Here is a 24125-nt window from a genome sequence, read left to right as displayed (position 1 = left end):
AAGGGGCGGCCAGGTAGCACAGCGAGTAAGAGCACCGGCTCCAGTGTTGGGATGACCTGGGGATCGAATCCAGGCTCAGATACTCAGCACCACACCCAGAAATAACTGGCCATGTAACCTTGAGCAAGTTACTTAACCCCGATTGCTTATTAAAAAAAAAAAAAACAAGAAAGAAAGAAAATGTTACAGGGGCGGCTAAGTGGCACAGTGAATAGAGCACCAGCTTTGGAGTCAGGAGGACCCGAGTTCAAATCTGGCCTCAGAAACTTAACACTTAACTAGCCATGTGACCTTGGGCAAGTCACTTAACCCCAATTGTCCTGCCTTCCCCCTCAAATAAAAAAAAAAGAAAAGAATGTTACTAATTAGTTTGACTCAGACCAGTCCTCCTCAAACCAAGATAAATTCTAGAATACTTTGGAAACCTAAAAGTTACACAGATAAGAGAGTATCAATGTGAGAGTGCAGGAGTACTGGATTTGAGGTCCAAGGACATGTGTTCAAATCTTCCCAGCTCCCTGTGTAAACTTGAAGCAAGTGACTTGCCTTCTCCGGACCTCAGTTTCCTTATCTGTAAAATAAAGAGTCTGATAATCTCTAAAGTCCCTTCCGCCTCTAAATCCTGTGACTCTATAAATCACATCCTGACCTCTAAATTCACAAACCACCTTCCCAGCTCTCCAGAAGAAGGCTGCTGAGCTAGTGGGTTTATGGGCTGTCACTGGAATGATCTGTGACAGGACATCCTGATTCATTTGTAAAATAACAAGCTTCATTCCAAGAATGCATAAAAACACTGAGAGTCTGGTCTATTGTTCTGGAAGCTAGCTTTGGTCATTCTGGGGTGAAAAATGGAGATATACACCTTTGAAGTGTTCATCCCCACAGGAATGAGAAGGCCTTCCTTTGTTTGGGAGCAATGAGGTGCTGAGAACAAGTGCAAAGCAGAGACCCGTTAAGATTCACCAGGCAATATTTTTCCTGTTACCTTTTCATTCTTATGAAAAAGCAAAGACAAAAATGGACTGGACATTGAGGTTATCCATTTTTTTATATGTTGACTTGTACAAGTAGTGCCTAAACTATTCAACTGTGAAACTTTGGTCCCAGTTTCTATGCGAGTGTGGTTCTCTCCACCTCCCTTCTTTCTTCTCTTCTCTCTCTTTGGAAAACTGAGTCATCCCAATCTCACCCAGGCTGGATTTATCTCATCTCCTCACTGATTCCATTCCCAGTCACCACAGAAGCTTTGACATGCTCTGTTTCCAACTTGGGCCGATGCAACTCTCCCTAGGCAGCCTGATAGCCCCATACTTATGGAGGCTCACCCTATGGGGCGTGGACACACTCCATCTGCTTAGCCCTAATAGATCCCAGAATTCCCAACTCAAGTGACATTACTGCCCAGGCCACAGCTGAATGCAGGACAAGTCTTCCTCTATATAATGAGGGGGTTTCATTCCATGATCTCCAAGGTGCCTTCCATTTCCCAAATGCCAGTCCAGCACCTGCTGATGACACACTTACGTGAGCTTTAGGCAGACCAGCTGCAGAAGGGCCACAAGCGCCCAGGCTCTTAGATTCTGTTAATCTACAATCCTGCAATGGAGATTTTTAGTTTTTCTGCTCTGTACTAAAAGGAGCCAAGTTTGTTTCTTCTTCTTAGTTCCTTTTACATAAGGATTTCGAAATCCCAGGGTACATCTGCTGTCTTCTGTTAGACAACAAGATCTCTCATAGCCAAGACTAAACTTAATAAACAATACTAGAAATTCCTCCAAATGGAAAAGTGCCCTCAATCGTTTCTTGTTTGCAAGGAGGCAATGAGTTCTAAAGGCCCTTTGGCATCAAGAAACTCAGACTCAAAGGCACACTGTCTTAGGAGAAGAGACAGGGAAGGGAGTTTCTTTGAAAAGGCTACCATATACTTTCAATGTAGCATAGATTTAGACTTGGTAGGGAGCTCAGAGGTCATTAAGTCTAACTCCCTTATGTTATAGATAAGGAAATTATGGTTGGAACAGAGAAGTTAAGTAACTTACCCAAGATCACACAGCTAGGAAGTATCTAGAATAGCAATGAAACTTCAAAGACCAGGCAGGGCCTTATCCACTTGACCATTCTGCCTGTAAGTCTATAGAGAATCCTGATGAAGCAGCTCTGGCACTCAGAGGGTGAGTTTCCATCTAATGCTGTGAATTCTCCTCCCTTTTGGCCATCCCACAAGGTGTCTAGACCACCTCTGGGGACACATGGGAAGATGGTGTCAGAGCTCCCCATACACACAGCTACTTGTCCCCTGTGGTCCTAAGAACGCTGATGGGATACGACTTCCCTTCATCTTCCCCAAACAGGATAAGATCCAGAGTCTACAGGGAGAGCTCTGCCTGACAGACAAGACCGGTGCCAGAGAGCTGGAGGGAAGGTCCCCCTAACTGGAACCACTCCAAATCCTGATGGATCTAAGCACATTCTTACCCCCACTTTTGGGGGATATGTTCACCAAGCCTGGGAAAACTTCTGAGAAAAAGAGTCAGGTGGTGCTGTCAATAGAGCCCCGGGCTCGGAGTCAGGAACATCCGAATTCAAATCTGACCTAAGACACTTACTAGCCCTGTGAGCCTGGGCAAGGCACCTAACTCCTGCTTACCTCAGTTTCCTTATCTATAAAATGGGGGTAACAACAGCATCCATACCCCAAGGATTCTATGAAGATCAAATGAAATAATCACATAAAGTGCTTAGCACACAGCAAGCATTATATACCTGTTAACTATGTTGTTATTATTAAGTATTAGACCTGAAGCCAGGAAGACCTGAGTTCAAATCTGGCCTCAGACACTAACTGTGTTAACTCTGAACAAGTAATTTAGTCTTTATTTGCCTCAGTTTCCTCATCTGTAAAATGGGATGATAACATCACCCACTTCCCAGGGTTGCCATGAGGATCAAATGAGATAATTAGTAGAAAAGATTTAGCACAGAGCTTGATACACAGTAAATACTGCTAAAATGTAATTAGTTATTGTTATCACCAATCATCATCGAGCAGCGGACCTGAAGTCAGAAAGACAAGTTCAAATCTGGCCTCAGCCACTTAATAGCTGTGTGACCTTGGACAAGTCACTATCTACCTCAGTTTCCTCATCTGTAAAATAGGGAAAATAATGACCTTTATCTCCAAGGGTTATGAGAAAAAAATTAATATTTGTAAAGTACTTTGCATCCCTTAAAGTGCCATATAAATTCTAGTTATAATTATCATCATTAATTATAATTATTGTTATCATACCCAAGTAGTTGATGGAACAGTTTTTTGTTGGGGAACGTGATCAAACAAACCCTGAGAAACAGCATGTGTAGTGGGAAAATCAGTGGATTTGTAGCTGAGAGATCTAAGCCCAAATCTCAGCTTGGTCACTTAATAAGCTGTGCTGATATCAGCAAAGGCACAGAATGTGAGTACTGATAAGTAGAAGGGAAGCCAGAGGCCATGTGGTCTGATGCTTCTCCCACACACAGACCTCCCCTACAGCCACCCTGACCATCCATGTGTCCATGTCAGTGACAAGGAGGAACTCAGGCCCTCTGGAGCTAGCTAACACCCTGTACTTTTGGCCAGCACTCATCATTGGAAAGCTTTGCCCCTGAGCGCACCAGCCTAACCCCTTCCTCCATGTGAAAGTCCTTCAAAATCCACTCTGAGGCTGTTTCCTCATCTCTGTAAAATGGGGAAATACCTATCTCCTAACTACCACCTGTCTCATAGGGTTGTTACAAAGAAAAACTACTTAGTTGGACGACAGAAAGGCGAGTTGTTATTTTTGCTAACAAAGAGCTGACCCATCTGTTCTTTTCCTTTCCTTGTGGGAGTCTCCATTGCTGGATACGTGCAAGCCGGCCTAGTTCTTTTGCATAATGCATCTACTCATCTAAGCCATTTAGCAAGCAGATAGCACTTCCTGCTTCCTTACAAATGATCCGCTCGGGCTTCGGGGCTTAGCTTTCATCACTCTTATGACAGGTCACTCAATATGCCCAGGAAATCAACGGAAATTTCTCCAGCCCATCTTTAAAATACATTCTTTTAGCATTTCAAGGCAATAACTTCTATAGTTCCCATCAGGTTCAGTCTTAATTTAAAAAAAAATCATTTCCCCTTTTCCACCCTGAGAGAGATCCTGCTCCAAAAAGGACTTCATTTTAGGATAATGACTCTCAAGCAGCTGAGTCTTGTTTTCACTGCAGGAAAAACTACTGCGAACTTTCAGGACAGCAACATAGAGCTGTGGAAAGAATAAGGTACTGGGAGCCAAATGATCCGGGCTTAACCCTGTGTTGTTGTTAAACGTTGTTGCTCAGTAGTTTCAGTTGCATCCAATTCTTCCTGACCCTTTTGGGGGTTTGCTTGACAAAGATACTAGACTGGTTTGCCATGTTCTCCTTCAGTTCATTTGAGGAAACCGAGGCAAATAGGATTCAGTGACTTCCTTAGGGTCACACAGCTAGGAAACGTCTGAGGTTAGATTTGAACTCAGGAAGATGAGTGTTCCTCATTCCAGGCCTGGCACTCTATCCATTGTGCCACCCGGTGCCCCAGTAATAATATTAAGTTCATAAAATTATATATATATATATATATATATATATATATATTAGCTCATTTGAACCTCACAACAACCCTGTGAAGTTTTGCTGTCCCCATTTTACAGAAAAGGAAACTGAAGTTGAGACTTTGGTGTGGTAGAAAGAACACTGAATCTGTAGTCAGGAAGCACTGGGTTCAAGTCCTGCCTCAAACATTTACCAAGAAGTCACTGAACCACTGTGGACCTCAGAAGTTAGACTCGGTGTGTTCTATGGTCCCTCCCAGTTCTAAATCTCTTCTCCAATGGCCTACAGTCAATCCAGCAGAGAGAAGCCTGGGAAGCCAGATGGAAAGCACATGCTCATTGGCTGTTCAATTACCTGTGCGATGATATCTCCATTTTCGGCGTGAACCTGAGCAATGGCACCCAGTTCTGCGAGGCAGCTAAAGATCTCATAGAGCTGAAATGGAAAAGGGTTGTCTTCATTTGAAAGCCTATGCTTTTGAACATCTAGGAAGGGGACCTTCAAATGCCCAAAGGAAAACCTTCTTGAGGCTCTGATTGGAGCAAGAAGAAAAATGATTTCAGGATGAAGGAGATTGGCACTGGAAACCACGGCACCATGACTGGCTCCGGGAGCCAGAAAAAGACAGGTTCCAAAGGGAATCTTGGAAGAGGGGATTTCAGGGGGGAATGTATTTCCTTTATATCCTGGACCGCTTCTCGGATTTGGGCCTATGCCATCGCCTAAATGGGATGGAGACAGCCTTGGGACTTGTTAGTAACACATCTGGTGATTCATAACTACCTTGGTTCTCAAAGAGTCTCTGATCTGGACTTCCCTTTTCCCTGGGAAACACAGGGCCAGTCAATGACATCCCTCCCCACAACTTCTACACCCCCAAGGACCTCCTTGGAAAAGCAGTCAGAGACAGGTTGGTATTAATCCCTCTAATACAGAACACCCCTAACTCTGCTGGTGTGAGACATCCCACCCCCCACCCAGGGCTACACCAAGCTGGGGCTGTGGAGTGAAGGAGGGAAGCAGTAAAAGGAGATACAGAAGACCTCCCCCCTCCCCAGCTGTCTTTCAAAGGAGGCTGCCGCCCATGGAAACTCCAGCTCTGGCTCCCCAGGACTGTGGGAACCCTGCCTACTGCCTTATTAAATATGTAGCTGGAGTTGCTCTAGATTCCAAATGGAACTCTGGCTGTCTCCAAGGGCAACCATGGCACTCCCCAGGGCCAAAGAAGCTGAGGCCGTGGATAAACCAGCCCCACCCAGGCACTCCCAAACCAGATGGCCAAGTCATTGTTACCTCTGTGTTGGAGACCTGATACAAATCCTTGTAAGCCATGTAAACCATGAAGGAGTTGACACCTGTTAAAAAAAAAAAAAGGCAGAGGTTAGGGGGAGGAGAGAAACAAGTGAGAGGTAAATATAGTCCCCAATCTTCCATAGTCTCTCTAAAGGGCACAGGCTCTAGAGAAACAAGCCCTGGGTTCAAATCCTGCCTTTGATATTTGCTACCTATATAACCTTGGGTAAGTCAATTAACTTCTCTGGGACTCAGTTTTCTTGTGCAAAATGAGGGAGTTGGACTCAGTGACCTCTGAGGTCCTTCTATAAATCCAGAAACCATGACTCTACTCACTACAAGCTTTTACTGACATCTGCCTGAACTATTCCACAAAAGCCTCCAGCAGGTCTTCCTTATTCCAGTTTCCCTCCCCCACTTGCAATATATCCTTCACACTTCTTCCCAGAATGATTTCACTTAGGCATAGCTCCGATCACACAGCTGCACTGCTCAAAACCAATCAATGGCTCCCTAAGTGCATAAATAAAGTTCAAATTCTTTGCTTCACATTCAACTCCCTCCATAATCTAGCCCCATCTTACCTTTCCTGCATTCTAAGATAACTTTCCTCCAGGCACATTTCCCACCTCCATATCTTTGCTCTGGCTGCTCCCTCTGCCAGGTGTTCAGTAATTTCAGTCATGTGCAATTCTTCATGACCCCACTGGGGGTTTTCTTGGCAAAGATACAGGAGTGGTTTGCCATTTCCTTCTCCAGCTCATTTTACAGATGAGGAAACTGAGGCAAACAGGGTTAAATAACTTGCCCAGGGTCACACAGCCAGTGTCTGAGGCCAGATTTAAACTCAGGAAGATGAGTCTTCCTGATTCCAAGCCCAGTGCTCTATCCAGCCCCCTAGCTGCCCAATTCAACTCTTGAATTCCTACCCTTTAAATGCTACCTCTTTCATGAAGGGTCGCCTTAATCTTCCTGTCAAACAACCTTCCTAGCCCTCTCATTGCACCTTATTAATTGCTTTAAATTCTCTAATATAGTGTTGTTCACTATAGTTATCCAAGCGTCTTCGTCTGCATGCTCTAGGAGGCAGCATCTCTCTTACACAGCACAGTATTCTGCATAAGCAGGCACTAAATACAAGTTTGTCTAATGAATAAATGAAACAAGAAAGTTTTAAAAGATTAAATAAATGAATGAGTGACCAAGACCATAGAACCACAGATTTAGAGCTAGAAGACACCTCAGATGCCAACTAGTACAAATGCTTCATTTGCACATATTTAACTAAGTCCAAGAAAAGTGAAAAGCCATGCCCAAGGTCACACATAGTAAGCAGCATACCCCAGATTGGCACCCACAGCCTTGAACTCCAAACCTGGCCCTCTTTCTAATGTACCAGACCAGGCTGATGACTCTCCTTTCTTTTAATGGACCACTTCTGTCAAACACCAAGAAGATACACTATCATGAGGATTCCCATATTTTCTTACAATACAGGAAGACCCTCACATCTATAACATGAAATTCAATAGCCATGAGCAAAGACTTATTTTCAGTTCACAAATGACAGGAAGGAAAACACTTACCTTGTTTTCTAAAGAACAGACAACACTGATTACAGTTTGATAAAAATTAAGCTAGGGGGTGTGGCTAGGTGGCACAGTGAACAGAGCACGGGTCCTGGAGTTAGGAGGACCTGAGTCTAAATCTAGCCTCACACACTTAACACTTATTAGCTGCGTGACCTTGGGCAAGTCACTTTGGAACCCCAATTGCCCTGCCCTCTGCCCTCCAAAAAGCAAAAAAAAAATCTAAGCTGGAAAGGATTATCTAGTCCAACCCAATGTTGTAATCTTTTGGCTCACCCAATGAGTTGCGTCTATCCCTCCAAAGTTCACATCATCTGCACATTTGATAAGCGCGCCAATTATGTTTTTATCCAAGGCAGTCATTAAAATTATTGAAAAAACACAAGAGACCAAGCGCGCATTACTGGAGCACTTCACGAGAAACATCCTTCCAAGGTGCTGCTGAGCTGTGAACAACTTCTCGTGTGTGTATCTTAGGATCCTAAGTTTATTCATGCAGAGCAGGAAGAGACCGCAGCAAACTTAGTTGCTCGTTCCACACTGGAGAAAGGGAGAGCTAAAGTGAACTAATCAATATCTTTTTCCACTAAGAAAAATCTCTTGGTGCAGTGAATACAGCACTGTCCATGCAGTCAGGAGGACCTGAGTTCAAATCCGGCCTCAGACACGTTACACTTACTAGACATGTGACCTTGGGCAAGTCACTTAACCCCAATTGTCCTGCCTTCCCTCCGAAAAAAAAATCTCTTTGCCCTACTCCTCAATCCACAGGCTTCTTGCTTAGGGGGCTGAGGGTATCTGTGAGATTCCCATGTCATCCCCAAAGGCAGTGGAGGAAGGGATGCGGGGCATCTCTTCTCCAGGCTATTCCAAAGGCATTACAGAAGAAGGGTCATGGAAAACAGGAGAGTGCCTAGGGGAAATCACTTACCCTCTCCACGCCCCTTTAAAAAGCCTCACTTGATCTGCCCATCCCCACTAGCCACTGTCCTGCGTCTCTCCTCCCTTTCATGGCTTTTGAGAAAGAATCTATAATGATGACTCCACTCCCTTTCCTCTCATCTGATGTCAGATCTTCTGCTGTCTGTACTCCAAGCGCTCTCTCCAAAGTTACCAGTGATCTCTTAACTGCCAAATCCAATGACCGCTTTCCCCCCCAACCCTCCGCCTTCCAGACCTCTGCAGCCATGGATGTCACTCACGCTCTTGTGCATATTCTCTTCTCCCTAGGTTTTCCTGACACCAGCTTCTCCCTTCTCCTCCTTCCTGTCTGACTGATCCTTCTCAGTGTCTCAGAACCACTTATCTAGCCCTGACCCCTCTCTCTTAACATCTCCATTCTCACATTTGCATCTGCCTATTGGACATCTCAAGCTAGATATACTAGAGACACCTTAAACTCAGCACGCCCAAAACTGAACTCATTATCTGCCCCCAAACACTCCCCTCTTTTCCTAACTTCCCTATTACTGCCAAGGGCACCACCATCTTTTCTAGTCACCCAAGTTTGAAACCAAAAGAGCCATCCTTGACTCCTCACTGTCCACACCGCCATATGAGGTACGTGGCCAAGACGATTCCATCTTTACAACATCTCTTATATGCACCCCTTCCCCTCCCCCCATGCATTCTCATTTCTCTGAGAATACTTGCATGTCCTGTGCAGACCTCAGTTACTGCACTAGCCCATTGGCTGATCTATGTGGCTCAAGTCTCTCCCCTCTCCAGTCCACCTTCCACTCAGCCATCAAAGCTCAGGTCTAAACATGCCACAACCCCCTATTCCCAATAAAGTCCAGTTGGCTCCCCACTACCTCCAGCATCAAAGAGAAAATCCTCTGGCCTTTAAAGCCATCATAACCTACCCTTCCAGTCTTCTTACACTACACTCCTCTCCACTTATCCATAAGCCAGTGACAGTGGCCTCCTTGCGCAAGACACTCCACATTGGCTGTTCCCCATCCCTGGATGTTTCTACCTCCTGGCTTTCTTCAAACCTCACCTAGAACACCACCTTCAGAAAGAAGCCATTCCTGATCCCCTTAATGCCACTGTCTTCCCTCTTAAGGATTACCTATTATTTGTCCTATATATGTCTTGTTTGTACATAGCTGTTTACGTGTTGTCTCCCCCATTAGAATATGAGTTTTTTGAGGGCATGGACTGTTTTCACCGTTTTTTTTGTACCCTCAACATTTAACACAGGGGCAACTAGGTGGTGTAGTGGATAAAGTGTTTGACCTGAGTCACAAAGACCTGAATTCAAATCTTGTCTCATACATTTACTAGCTTGTAATCCTGGGCAAGTCACTTAACTACTGTTTACCCCAGTTTCCTCTCATCTGTAAAGCAGGGGTAAAAATAGTACCTTTGTCCCAGGGTGGTTATGAGAATCAAATAAGATATTTGTAAACTCCAAAGCACTAAAAAAAATGCTAGCTATTGTTATTGCTATGACATCATAATGTCATATATTATTGCTATATATATATATATATATATATATATATATATATATAAAATATATTGCTATAATAATAGTAATAAGTAAAATCTTGCTGATGGACTGACCAGGCAACCTTCTAAAACTGTAAATTAGAGAGGAGTATTGACCAACATTGGTAGAAGGAGTTCCTATAACATTAGTCAGTGTAGATTTTCCCACACTTGTGAACCAAAAAGGGGAGGGAGGAAAGGAGTTAGTGCTGTTTCAGGAGGGGAAGTCCTACTCCCAAAAAGGAGGGAGAAGGGAGCAGAGTATAAAGAAAGTCTAGAAGACAAAGTCTGTTCTTTTATCAAAATTAAATTTTTCTTTAAATTATGAACTTAGCGATAATTAACACACATGAACATTTCAGTGTACAATGGGAAGTCTCTCTTTCTTCACAAGGCCACACCAATCCATTATCTTTCCTTTTCTACCCTCCCAGAACACTGTTTACATCCCTTGGTGGGCAATTCATTATGTACTTCCTTTTGACACACTACATATTTGTCTTGTATTGTTTTGCTTTCCAAGTATTTGCACATTGTCGGCAAATACCTTGAGTGCACTGACCAAGGCTTCCCCTTCTCTAATACTGAGCACACACATTGGGCACACTATCAGTATTTGCCGATAGAGATATTGACAGAAGGCCTTAGAGAACAAAAGTCTTTCCACGGGGACTCAGATTCATTTGCTCTCTTTGAAGGGGAGCTTGGGCTGGGATGCCTCAGAAAAGGAGAGAAGAGCTTTGTTTGTGCCCCCTAGCCCAAAGCCTGAAGCCAAAAACCTACCTTGTGCCACCTGAGCCTTGAAGGGAGGCATGGCCCAAATGCTACTCTCCTACTGGCAAGGCCTCAGAATCTCCCAAAGCTTCCCTGCCCTCCCTTCCCCCTGGAAACCCCATCTTAGGAAAGGGAAAAGTTAAGAAATGGGGTGTGTGGAAAACAGGTGCCTCTAGGGGTCTGGGGAAAAGGAAGCTGCCTCACTCACCTTTGTCCTTGATGAGGCTCTGGACTTCTTGCTTGACTCTGTCGTTCCAATGAGTGATGTCCACATGCAAGGAGTAGTCACAGCAGGTCTTCCCATCTGCCCACTCTCGCCACTTCTCATAGGCTTCAGTCAGGCTGGATTCTGGGTCAGGGACCACGTGGTCGACTACACGTACAAAAGGGAGAAGGGCTGAAGCATCTTATTCTCAACTTTGACCTTGCCTCTGGACACCAGTGGCAAATGAGCTCTAGGCCCATCAAATCAGAACTGGAAGAGCTAGAAGAGGTCACCTAGGTCATCCCCTCACTTACAGATGAAGAAACAAAGGCCAACAGCTGTTAAGTGACTTGCCCAGGGTCACACAGCTACTATGTGTCTGAGACCAGATCTGGATTCCAAGTCTTCCAGGTCCAACATTTTTTCTACTGTGCCACAGCTCCTTCTGTCACCTTTAGGACTTTTACTAGCCCAACCAAACCATATCCCAGTCATGGTTCAATGGTTAGGGCAATGGATCACTCAAAACCTGCAACTGAGATGCTCAATTTCTTTAATAAAAAATATATTCCGAAACTCCCTCCTCCCCAGTCAAATCATTCTATAAGATGGCAAAAGGAGCTCAGACAAAGATAAAAAAAAACAGGCTGCAACAAGATAAAAGCAAAATGCAAGGTGTTCTGGGGTCTCGAGAGCTTCCCACCAGAGACCTAGAACTATCTTTACATTTTCCTTGTCCCAAGGCCCCACATCTGGGATCCAGGTCAATCCCCCTGGCAACAAAGCTAACTCAAATTAGCCTGGGCTGTTTCCCAATCTCTTGGTTCACAACATCCACCTCCCCTCCCTTGGTAGTGGTTGGTAGCATGGGAGGGTGGTGGTAACTCAAGCCATCCCAACTCCCCCAGCATCCTGGCCTGCAACAGACATCCTACAGCATCACAGAGAAGATGGGGCCAAGCAAGTGGCCTCCAGCTTCCTCTAAGTGCCAACTTCAGGTCTGTGAGGCCACAGTGGGGTCAGAGTCTCTCTAAACTCTAAACTCTATGCAGGCAGGGGCCTTTGTCTACATCTGCCATTATTTACTCCCTGAGGAAGTCACTTCACTTCTCTTGACATACTTTTCTTCATGGGCAAAATGAGGGGGTTGAATGAGATGACCTCTAAGCTTCCTTCCAGCCCTAGATCTACGCTAATAGTCTCCTGACTTTGCTTCCCTATTGTATTAGTAGATAAAATTTAAGAGCAACAATGATCCTACATCCAATTAAAAATTTATCATGATATAACTTCTTTGCGTCTCAATCAGACTGCTTCAGGCCCTGGGTCTATGGGACAATGGAGTTAGGTCACTCTTTCCAGTACGGGGCAGATCTAGCCTTGCTGTCTTGACATTTGGTCCCCTTGAAACCTTTCCCCATCCCCTCTCCCACAGAGGAGATTAATGGTGCTTTGACAGAGGAAGTTAACTAGACCTGCTTTTCTTCATCCCCACCCCACCTCATCCGGGTAGCAGAAAGCATAGTCCCAAGACTATTCACTCTATCAAATTCAGCCAAAGTGCACTTATCAGAAAGGAAATGCACTACTTAATAACGTTTGGCACCAAACCAGGGGTTCTTGTGGGCAAAGCAGCTGCTGAGAAATCAGCTGGTAGGGATCAGGCCCCTCCTTCTGGCTGGGGAAAAAAAGCTGAGTCTCTTTGCTCAGGCAACCTCTAATTGCATCTGGTATGACTGATGCAATCCTGTGGAAGGGGAGATGAGAGGGAAGAAGAAGGTTCTCCTCCAATCAGCAAAGAAGAAAAGAAAAGCTGGACCCTTCTGGGATACCTTTCACAAGCAGAATAAGACTCTTGAGAATAGGCAAAGGTAGGGAGGGAGGTAAGGACAAAGAAAAGAAAGGAGGGAAGGAGCAAGAGAAGAAGAAAGGGAGGGAGTAAAGAAGGAGGAAGGGAGAAAAGAAGGAAAAGGGAAGGAGGTAAGAGGGGGAAGAAGAAAAGACAGCTACTACCAGACCCCTTGCTAAACTTAAAGACAAGAAGGCTGTCCCAATATTCTCCAATACCAGATAACATAATTTTAATCCTCTCTTTACCAAGACCTGCAAATCCCAAAGATCTGTCTATTCTCAAGCTAATTATCTACCACTCTTTCTCTGCATACCCCATTCCTAGATTCAACTCTGCTGCTCCAATGGGTTAAAATGGTTTCTCCTCTCTCTGCCTCTCCTTGGGAACAAGCTTCTGACAAGTTGGCCCAGAAAGTCCTCTTCTGTTCAATCTCAGGACCCAGATCTTCCAATTCCCAGATCTTCCAACCTCTACCCATTTTCTACCCATCTGCCCCATGGACCCCTTCCATGCAGACAACTGACAACTAACTCTATATCTAATATAGTTTCACTCACCTCCCAGGTCAATTTAACTAGTAATATCTTAAGAATTAAAGATGGGGGAAGCCTATGACTTGGCCCTGAAAACAACTGTTGATTATCAATCACATGGACTGACTAATTAACCACTGACTTTTGGGGAAAAAAAGGATTGAACAAATACAGCTGACTCAACTTACTGATCATGGTGGTTCCACCAGCTAAGGCGGCTTTAGTCCCTTGAAAGAAGTCATCCACGGTGGTCATTCCCTTGTACGGCATCTGGAAGTGAGTGTGAACATCTATGCCTCCGGGGATCACCATCTTCCCATGTGCTTCAATGGTCTTCACTCCTCCAGGTACAATCAGATTGTCTCCAATTTGCCTGGACAGTGACAAAGAGATTCACAAAGTTTAGAGGAAAGTCCAAAGGACCTGCCTTAACACCACAAAGGATTTCAACAACTTGACTTTTCTCCCACATGACTGGAGAGCATTCCCTATCATGAGTCATTTGGAATTGTGGTGGATCGTTGTATTCTAAATCTTTCACAGCTGATTACCATTATAATATTGCTGTTACTGTGAACAATGTTTCTCCTGGTTCTGCTCCCTTCATTTTGTATCCGTTCACAGAAGTCTTCCCTGGTTTTTCTGAAACCATCATGTGATCACAATATATACCACAACTTGTCCAGTCATTTCCTAATTGATAGGCATCCCCCCAGGTCAAATGCTTTGCCACCACAAAAAGAGCTGCTATAAATATTTTTGCACAAAAAGGTCCTTTTCCTTTCTCTTTGATCTCCTTGGTACACATAAAATAGTTAAAGACTTAAAGGGAGACCTCACTGAGGCAGAATAGTATAGTATATAAAGAAATGGATTGGAAGTCAAGGAGACCTAGGCTCAAATCCCATGTAGGGCATGAGGAAAGCAAAGACCAGGGCACTGGTGTGCTTTCAGATGCAGATGTGCAAGCTTGTGATCATATCTGAGACCTCCAGCACAGGAACAGACTGTCTACAGGAGATTTATGGGTCTAAATGTGGACAAGTGTCCAGTATGAAAAGCTACAGAGGGAGTGTGACTGGCATTCTTGGGGGGGGGGGATGGCCTTATCAATGAACTCACCATTTCACTGAACCATAATAGAGGACAGATCTTTGTGTAAAGACTAAACTTTGTGTATCTCCTCTAAGGTACAGAGCACAGAGCTTAGCATACCACAACACTTAACAAATATTTGTTGAATCAAAAGAATGTGTTTTTTTCTCAACAGAAGGGAGTAAGATACATATCTTTTAGTTATTTTGTGGGCTTGCTATTTTTATTTTTGCCATATTTGGCATTTTTATTTCATTTTATTTGCGGCCTTAAGACTATGGAGATGACAGTGTTTGGGGGATCCTAAGTACAATAAATGAAAATGAAAAATTAGAGGAAATGGCAGATAAAGTTAAATAAAAGAGAAAGGGAATGCTTTTTTTTTTAAGAATAGTGATTTAATTAACTAAAGAGTAGGGACTCTTCTACCCTAAAAATTAGTTCATCCTGGTTAAAGGAGAATAATCAGGAGTTTAGAGCTTTGGTCAGCTGCGTGAGCCCTTGTCTCAGTTTTCCGTTTTTGGCTCCTCTCTTCTCTGCCAAATTATCAGTTGTCCTAAGCCAGCAGAACATGCTCAGGGTAGAAGAGCTGGTGGAAAGTGAAATTAGAGTTTCTCCAGAATCACTTTCTGTTAAATCAGCATCCCGGCAGGTACTAAGCACCAGGGAAGGCTATGGTCCTATCTTAGTACTATGCCTGGTACACAGTTGGTGCTTAATAAATGCTTTCTAAGTAACTGTTGACCGACCATTTGTTTTCCAGATCTACTGCATCATTCACTGAGAATCCCAATATTCCACGGAGGACAGGGGAGGGGGAGAAGTAGACAGGCCAATAAAGTTCATCCCAATATAGAGGTGAAAACAGAGGCAAGGAGCATTCAGGTGACTTCCCTTAGGTCACACCACCAGCACAGAAGAAAGACATGTGCTATTTCCCAAATCAATGCTCTTGTGCCTGAACCAGCCTAGAAGGTACCATAAAACTGTGGGAACATTTACAATGGATGTAATCCAGTATTGCATTAAAATCTGAAAGAGCAGAGACTATATCACTGTTATCTTTATATTCTCATTAGCCAGAAGGGGTGTCTGGCACCCAACAAGAGATTAATAGATGCTTGGTGGACACAATGAGCCACCATGATTTCACAGGTGATAAAACCTGTTGCCCAACTTTGAAGAGAGGCAGTAGATTCAAGGTGCTGAATGGGACCTCTGTTTTTGCATGATAGGAATTTGGTGAATTTGATTTCTTTGACTTACACATATTTGTTACAAGGGTTTTATTTTTTCTTTCTTTTTCCATAGGTAGGAAGGGGGAAGAGGTAGAAGGGAGAGAAAGCAGATCTTCATTAATAGAAAAAATAAAATTTAATTTTAGAGAATGTGTGGTGAACTGAATTCACAACGCACATGTGATTTTATACACATTATTCACCTGCAACGTACATGCAAACCTACTAACATAAATTTTACTCCCTTGTAATGCTTCAACTCCTAAGACTGGCATACACACCAACCTTTAAATCTTAGCTTGGAAAATCCTCTACCCCCTAAAGAAGTATCTATCAAAGTGTGGTCCAGAGGTCCCCAAAGGTTCCCAAAACCCTTTCAGGGGGTCTGTGTGAACAAAACTATTTTTATAATAATACTGAGACATTTAATTTCCAACATGGTAAATATCAACTGACAAAACATACAAAAGTTCTTGAGGGGAGTTTCAACAGTGTAAGGAGATCCTGAGACCAAAATATTTGATAACTGCTGCTCTAGAAAAAGAGTTTTTAATCCTGGTCCATGAACCTAGTTTTTATTATGTCATAGTTAATATTAATATATTATACAGATACATATAATACATATGTAACATACATGTATTTTAATAATTTAATATAAATTAAATAAAATAAATTTTAATATAATATAATAATACATATAAATTATATCATAAATATAGTATGTGATATATCAATTACACAAATTACAAATCAGCTATTATACTAAAGTGAACCAATTATATAGAAATTTTGTTGTTCAGTTATTCATGATCCCATATGTTTGTTTTTTCTTGGCAAGGATACTGGAGTGAAAGCCATTTCTTTTTCCAGCTCATTTTACAGATGAGGAAACTGAGGCAAACAGGATTAAGTGACTTGCACCAGGGTCCCACAGCTAGTAAGTTTCTGAAGCCACATTTGAACTCAGGTCTTCTGATTCGGGACCAGCACTCTTGTCAATTATGCTACCTAGCTGCCTTATGTAAAATAATTATCAAAATATATTTATATGTGTATTTCAAAATACATGTGTGTGTTGATAACTATTTCAATTACATTGGTCTAGTTTTAATATGTACATGTTAAAATATTATGTTATAAATTACATCATAAGGGAATAAATTCTATTTCAACACAACTCTTAATACATAATTTAATATTTCAATATTGTACGTATTTGGATATTGAATAATATTGGATAATCAGATAATAATATTGGGTATATATAGGTAATGATTTCAATATAATTAGTTCCATTTACAATCCCATGTGTTTAAAAAACGTTATTCTGAGGAGCCCAAAAGCTTCATTCACCAGGATGCCAGAGGGTTTCATATCACAAAAAAGGTTACTAACCCCTGCCCTGGAAAAAAGCCGCTCAATGCTAGTTTTTGGTCACAGCCAGAGTCAGACCAGCCACATGGCCAGGAAAGATGCTCTCTTAGGGCAGTGCCATGTTTACTACTGAATCTGCCAAACGCCAAGTTCTTTTATATTTAGATATATTTCATATAAACACATATACACACATATATGTTTATGTTGTGTGTGTATATAAACATGCATGTACACACCTACCTGGATGTTCCTGAAAGTCTATCCTGTAGCACTCGGCTCTACTAGAAACCCTATGCAATTCCAAACAAATGATGAAAAAATTACTCTTTCTTATCTTAACCTCCTCTCAACTCAAATATCCAAGGGCTCCACTGGCTTTTCCCCCTTTCCCCAATCTGGCATTCTACTCAGGTTCATTAGGAACCGAACACTTGGCTAAAGAATCTGAATTCTGAGGACTTCTCCAACTTTTCATCCCTTTTGTCAGCTAAGGAAAATGTAGAGACCAGCATGACGTGGTCTCCATCTATATAAATTGTCCCTATCCCTGAAGGCCCAGCCCAAGTCCGATGTCTTCTATGAAGCCTGTCTTCTCTATTCTTCTCCAAAGTGACCTCTTCTTTGAACTCCTATAGTGTTTGTCTATACCATTCAGGTAACTTTTATCATACGTATACTACTCAATATTGCTAATCATCTTTTCATCTATGTAACACTTTCCCTCTCTAACTATAATCTCATCTTTTCAGTGGGATTGGTATCAGGGCCTGGTACAGAGCCTTGCACACAGATTCTGCCCAAATATTCACTGGCCAGTTAATGATCATTCATTCCACTGATCTGAAGAACTGAGTTCTTTGCTGCTCTGAAATTTCAGAAAAAATTTTTTCTAAATGAAAAAAAGATTCAACTACTTGCAACTTGTTCCAAAAGAAATTATCCTGGTGGTGGTGGTTGCTTTATTTTTTAAACTGGTATTCTCATAATAAAAATGTATCACTTTGAGCATTATTTGGCTGGCGTCAACTCTTCCATAAAGGCATCAAAGTTCAAAAGAAGCTGCACCAGGATGCCTTGAAAGTAACTTAGTTCTTTGTCTTCTGTCTTACAACAGCACCAGGCTTATCCTGGACCAATGAGAATCCAAATCATAAGTAACATTTTACCATTTCCCTCTGCAGTGTATTTCAGTATCTGAAATCATCCTTTGTTAGAAAGTCTTCTCTATAGCTAACCTAAACTCCCTCACATAGCAATCTGAACCCATTACATCTAACCCTGGCTTGGTGGATAAGAAAAACAGCTTGTCCTTGACCATCTGATATAAAGTCCCTAAACATGTTTTCCTTCTTCCCTGATAAAGTGGGATCAAGGCAATGATGTTCTAAAGGCAATGCCACAAAGCCTATGTGCTCTGTGTGAAGGTTTAAACATATTGACTTAAGTGCACAGACATGCAAAATCTCTCTCACAAATGCCAAACTTGGAAGGCATCAGTTCCCATTCTCTCCCATAAGCCTTCTTCAGTTTCCTAAGGATATCTTTCAGCAGAGCCTTGAGATATTTCTATAGCTGGAAAGATGGGAATTTGCCGACCTGGTCCTCATACTAAGCCCATAACCACAGCATGTGCTGTCCCTATATTAAAGGGTTAGGCCCTATAGAAAAAAAGCATCTCAAAATAGTTATAAGGCAGCCTTTTAACCAGGACCAGTGTGGGATGGAGGAAAATGTGTTGGGTATGGAGTTGAAGGATACATGTGTGACCTCCACGGACCTCAGTTTCCTTATTTGTAAAATAAAAGGATTGGACTACATGGCCTCCATGGTCTTTTCTTGCTCTAAGCTGTGGTCTTACAGATCTTCCTCTATATTTCTTATGTAACTTTCCCTTTATCTCTGATCACAGTAACTAGACTCCCCCCGACACCTGAGCAGGCTGAAAGCTAAGTAAAGTAAAACCAGGAAGGCGAGAGAGGGGCAGCAGCCACGGTAGATGGGGTCACCTCGGACACAGTATGCTGACATAGTAGATGTCTGGCCCCAGAGATGACATGATAAAGCATACTTCTTTCTACTGAGGGTGGGCAAACCTCATTTTATTCCTGATGGGCTGTGTATCAGTGGAATCATTTCAGACTTCATCAAATAAAAGCTGGGTTGTATTTAGAGAGTAGAACACTCTATCAAGAAATCCCCAGGATGAACCATTCTGTTAAATGAATAATCATCTCCTAATGTTCTTGTCAGGGACATCATTACCCCCCAATTTGTCAATATCCAACTCAAATTCTACCTTCTCTCTGAAGCTTTCCCGCTGCTCTACCCACAGGGATCTCTCCTTCCTCTGCAAAAAACCATTAGTGTAGTAGAAACAGCAATGGAGTCAGGAAGATCTAGTTTCAAATCCTGTCTCTAACACTTATTAGCTATGTGATGCCAAGCAAATCACTCTCTGGGCCTCAGTTTCCTCACATGAAAAATGAGAAGGCTGGTGATGGCTTCTCAGATCTTTTCAAGTTCTAAATATTTTGATTCTATGAAATTTAACAACTCTTACTATCTTTACCATTCATTTAGTGATTAGGCCTTGTGTTGCTAGTTTGTGTTTGTGTATGTGTATGTATGTGTTTCTCCCTATTAGATTGCTAAGCACTAAGAGGGCAAGTCTAAATTCCCCCTCTGTTTAATTATAAAATTAAGACCAACTTAGGGTTCATTTGTACAAAGTCCCAGATGTATAAACCAGAAGTCATCCAAGGCTAGGAACTGCATGCCATAATCTGAAAAAGTCTTCTTTATCCACCTGGTTTTTACTATTTGGATAATTAGGCCAAACATTTTGTGGGGCTATGAAACTCATCCAGGAAGTTCTGCAATGTTCTGGGGCTTGATGCAACTAGTATAATATCATCCATAAACTGGAATCTCACAGGGGTCACTAAACTACAACCTGCAGATTAAATCCACCTGCTTGTTTTTGTAAGGCCCAAGTGCTAAGAATGGTTTTTATATGTTTAAATAAAGTTTTATTGTATCTGAAAGTATAAAAACAATTCTTAGCTCGAGGGCTGTACACAGAGAAAGCACATCTGAAGGGCTTACAGCTCCCAGCTTTGCGTCTCTCCTGATTATCACATTCAGAGCTGTAGAACAAGGTTATCTCTATCGTTAGATCTTTTAAGAAACTATAGATGATTGTTATGTGTGGTGGGTAGACACTTTGCTGAAGAGAACCCTTAAGATGGTATTTTGTTCTACCAAATCCAACCATTCATAATCAATGATAATTAAATCTTGTATTCTCTACAGCTTTCAATCAATTATGTGATGGCAAGGGGGGGATCCAGCAAGAACTGGTGCTTATAAAAACCTATCTGTGCTCCCTCATCAAAGATACCTTAGATAACAGGTACAAAATAAAGGTGGATGATCATTAGTGTTCTCTTGGATACTTTCTGGGGAGGTTATTAATAAGGTCCCGGATCTTTTCTATTTATTTAGTATTTTCCTCTTCTTTAGATAACTCATGAATCAATCCCTCAATATATCCACATTGTATCAAATCCAGCCATTTTCACCCTTTCTATTCTTTGTTAGCACTATTTCTGCCTTTTCTATAAACACATCTGGGACTGTGATGTTAGAGTTCGGGTATGGTAGTTCTACATCCTGGGTCATCTCCAGTCATCCTGATGAATATGTGGTCACTGCACCCAGATGGTTTTGGAGGAGAAAGTGAGGCTGGTGACCTTGCACAGCCCTCCCTCACTCAAATCAAAGTCAACTGCAAGTCATGACAGCATTTGTCTGATGCCATGGTCCTCTTGGAAAATGGACAAACACAACAAAAACCTACTTTTATCAATAGCTAATATATATATTACATATCTATATATATATATATTAAGTTTTATATATAACATATGTATGTCTATTTGTCATAAAAATCTTTGCAGATCTTTGCCATTCTTCTTCTGTCTGATGTCATCTTCCCAGTTTTAGTCTTAAATGCCCTCAGTATCACTTTGCTTAGTTGGCTGAGAAAAAAACAAAACATGAAGGACCTTGAATGCCAAGCTAAGGAATCTGTTTCTATCTTAAAGGCAATGGGAAGCCAATGGAGAGACAGAAGGGAGGAAACAAGTACCTACTATGTGCCAGATACTGTGTGAGGCCCTTCACGAATATTATCTCATTTAACCCTCACAACAACCCCAAATGATGGGTACTATAATTATCCCATTTTACAGTTGAGGAAACTGAGGCAAATAGAGGTCAGGAGACTAGCCAGCTCACAGTCAGTGAATGTCTAAGGTAAAATTTGAACTCAGGACTTCCTGGCTGTAAGCCCAGTGCCCTCTCCACTGTGCCATGTAGCTTCCTCTAGGAATGAAGCTTTCTGCTAGGGAACGACAAGCTAAAATTTGTACTATAGGAGACTAGTAAAGGATGGTTAGAAAAATAAGAATAGGGGCAGCTAGGTGGCGCAGTGAATACAGCACCGGCCCTGGAGTCAGGAGGACCTGAGTTCAAATACGGCCTCAGACACTTGACACAAAAAACTAGCCATGTGACCTTGGGCAAGTCACTTAACCCCAATTGCCCTCCAAAACGCAAAAAAAAAAAAAAGAAAAGTAAGAATGGAAACAGGGAAGCTAGTTTGAAGACTACTATACTAATCAAAGAGAGAGGTATTAAAGGGAGAGTAAGGAATCAAGAATAATGCTGAAGTTATAAATGTGGGAAAGGGGAATAATGATGGTATCCTTGAAAGAAATGGGGAAGTTTAGTAATGGGGAGGGTTTGGTAGGAAAGATGTTGAGTTTGAGATATTTCTGGGATATGTAGTTTAAAATGTCCAATAGATAATGCAGGCTTGGTGCTCAGGAGAGAGACTAGGTCTGGATATATAAATCTGTGAGTCATCCGTGCAGAAATAATTAAATTCATGGCAGTTAATAAAATCAGTTTTTAAAGTAAGGAGAGTACTCAGGAGAGACTCTTGGTATATACCCACATGGGATGGCCTGGAGATGCACAAAAGAAACTGAGAAAGGAAGAGTCAGACAGGCAGGAGAACCAAGAAAAAACAAGGTTACAAAAACCCACAGAGGAGAGAGAAGCCAACGATTTTAAATGCAGCAAAGAGGTCAAGGAGGATGAGGACCACATGTATGGGGAAAAATTAGACGAAATGCTCTCAAATTCAGGGTTTGAGGTGTGACATGGCAGGGAAACCTAAATCCAGTTTAATCCCATTCAACATACATTTATAAGCAACCATTGTAAGCAGTGCATTATACGAAGCTGGAGAAAATAAAAAAATGAGATAGATATTCCCACCCATGTGGCATTTATAATCTAGTAGGAGGAAAAAAATGCATAAGTAATTGTAGTAAAAATAACATTAAATAATTTAGTTAAAATTAATTTTAAATTAATAACATATAAATATATGGTATATAGTATATTCAGTAAATACTATATCGTAATAAAAATTATAAATAAATATTAAATAATTTCTGGAAAATAGAACTTGGCAACCAATTGAATTTAGAGGGTAAGAGAGAAGGAAGAATCAAGAATGACCCTAAAGTTACAAACTTGGGTTCATGAGAGGATGGCATTACCATCCATAGAAACAGGGAAATTGGAAGGTAGAGGCAAATTAAGAGATGAGGAGGCTGGAAGAGATAAATTCAGTTTTGGATATGTTGAACTTAAAATGGTTATTGTTTCAATAGCCAAGAGGCTGCTGGAAATGTGGCACTGGAATTCAGGATAAAATCTGAAAATTCAGGATTAAAGACAGATACACAGAGATACTCACTCACACAAAGACAAAAATGAGATACCAAAGGGTTTTGAAGTAAATTTACCTCTTAATCTCTAGGATAGGGGTACCCTCTTCTCCTTTGGAAATATTTTCCCACCTTTTAGCTACAGCGCCCCATCCACAAATCCACAACAATAATACAAAATTATACATGCTGAGTGTCAGCCAGCAAGGTGAGCATTTAAAGAGGGATACAAAGAACAGCATACATACTTTATTAAGCCATCTTCCATGTAGATGTCCGCATAAAAGGACTGGTCATCGTTGACTATTCTGCCCCCTTTAATGAGAAGACGGTCACTCTAGAAAGGAAAGAAAACCAGGGTTATTATAGCATCGGAGGATGAGAAGGCTGAACATCCAGCTGAAGGATGTTCTAGCAGCCGGCATCAAATTCTGAAAAGGAAAAGGGGGCTTATCAAAGAGATAACGTCCTCCAGAAATCAGTGCTTGAGGTATGGCATGGCAAAGGAAATGCAGTCCAGTTAACTTCAATTCAACAAATGCTTATTAAGTCTGTGTAAAGTTTGCCACAGGAGACGGAGGAAATATAAAGTTGAAATAAGCCAGTCTTGCCTTCATGGTCTTTCTAGTCTATTAGGAGGTAAGACAAGTGAACAAATAATGATAATGCAAACTAATGCTGAACAACCTGTCTGCCTCTGTTTCCTTGTCTCTAAAATGGGAATAACAAGACCCACCTTGCAGGGTTATCATAAGGCTCAAATGGGATAATAAACGTAAAGGTCCCAGCACAGCATCCTGTACATAGTAAGTACAACACCATCTCTAATGGAAAAACAATGTGGTACAGTGAAAGAATCATGGATTTGTAAGTGGAAGACCTAGGCTGAACTACTACCATGACATTTTCTAGCTGCTTCATCATTGGCAAGCCCCAACCTCACCAAGTCTCAGTTTCCTCATTTGTACAATGAGGGCCTTGGATTTGGTAGCCTCTCTAAAATCTATGATGCTATGTTCCTTCTGGGCTGACTTTCCCTCCAGAATGTTAGGCCATGGGATCCTACCTATCACGGAACCCTTTGAAATCTCTGTCCCAGAATCTACAGTACATGCCAAATTTCTACCCAGATTTACTCTCTCGTGGATTCTAAGAGAGGTCACCTCCCCATAAAATTCCCAGCATTTGTATACTCCAGTAACCAGTTCCTCCTCACTGATGAGAATCAGATCCAGAAGAGAAATTGTCTTCA

The 24125-nt window shown here is 41.9% G+C and overlaps 1 protein-coding gene across 1 annotated transcript in view; it reads right to left on the bottom strand.

The window, feature by feature from the left end:
- The window catches only part of DPYSL3 (dihydropyrimidinase like 3), an 83829-nt gene that overhangs the window by 26185 nt on the left and 33519 nt on the right, over nucleotides 1-24125 (bottom strand). The window contains exons 2-6 of the mRNA XM_069102655.1: nucleotides 23122-23210; nucleotides 13545-13729; nucleotides 10975-11139; nucleotides 5908-5969; nucleotides 4969-5049 (exon numbers count right to left, since the gene is read on the bottom strand). Of these exons, the coding sequence (XP_068958756.1) occupies nucleotides 4969-5049; nucleotides 5908-5969; nucleotides 10975-11139; nucleotides 13545-13729; nucleotides 23122-23210 (582 nt within the window). The remainder of the gene's footprint in view (nucleotides 1-4968; nucleotides 5050-5907; nucleotides 5970-10974; nucleotides 11140-13544; nucleotides 13730-23121; nucleotides 23211-24125) is intronic.

The sequence above is a fragment of the Petaurus breviceps genome, unplaced genomic scaffold, assembly GCF_028583685.1.
Source record: "Petaurus breviceps papuanus isolate PSGF00001 unplaced genomic scaffold, PetGlider_PUasm1.0 551, whole genome shotgun sequence".
In the NCBI taxonomy this organism is placed as follows: domain Eukaryota; kingdom Metazoa; phylum Chordata; class Mammalia; order Diprotodontia; family Petauridae; genus Petaurus; species Petaurus breviceps.
The sequence above is the reverse complement of the archived record's forward strand: the minus strand, read 5'-3'. Positions and strand labels throughout refer to the sequence as shown.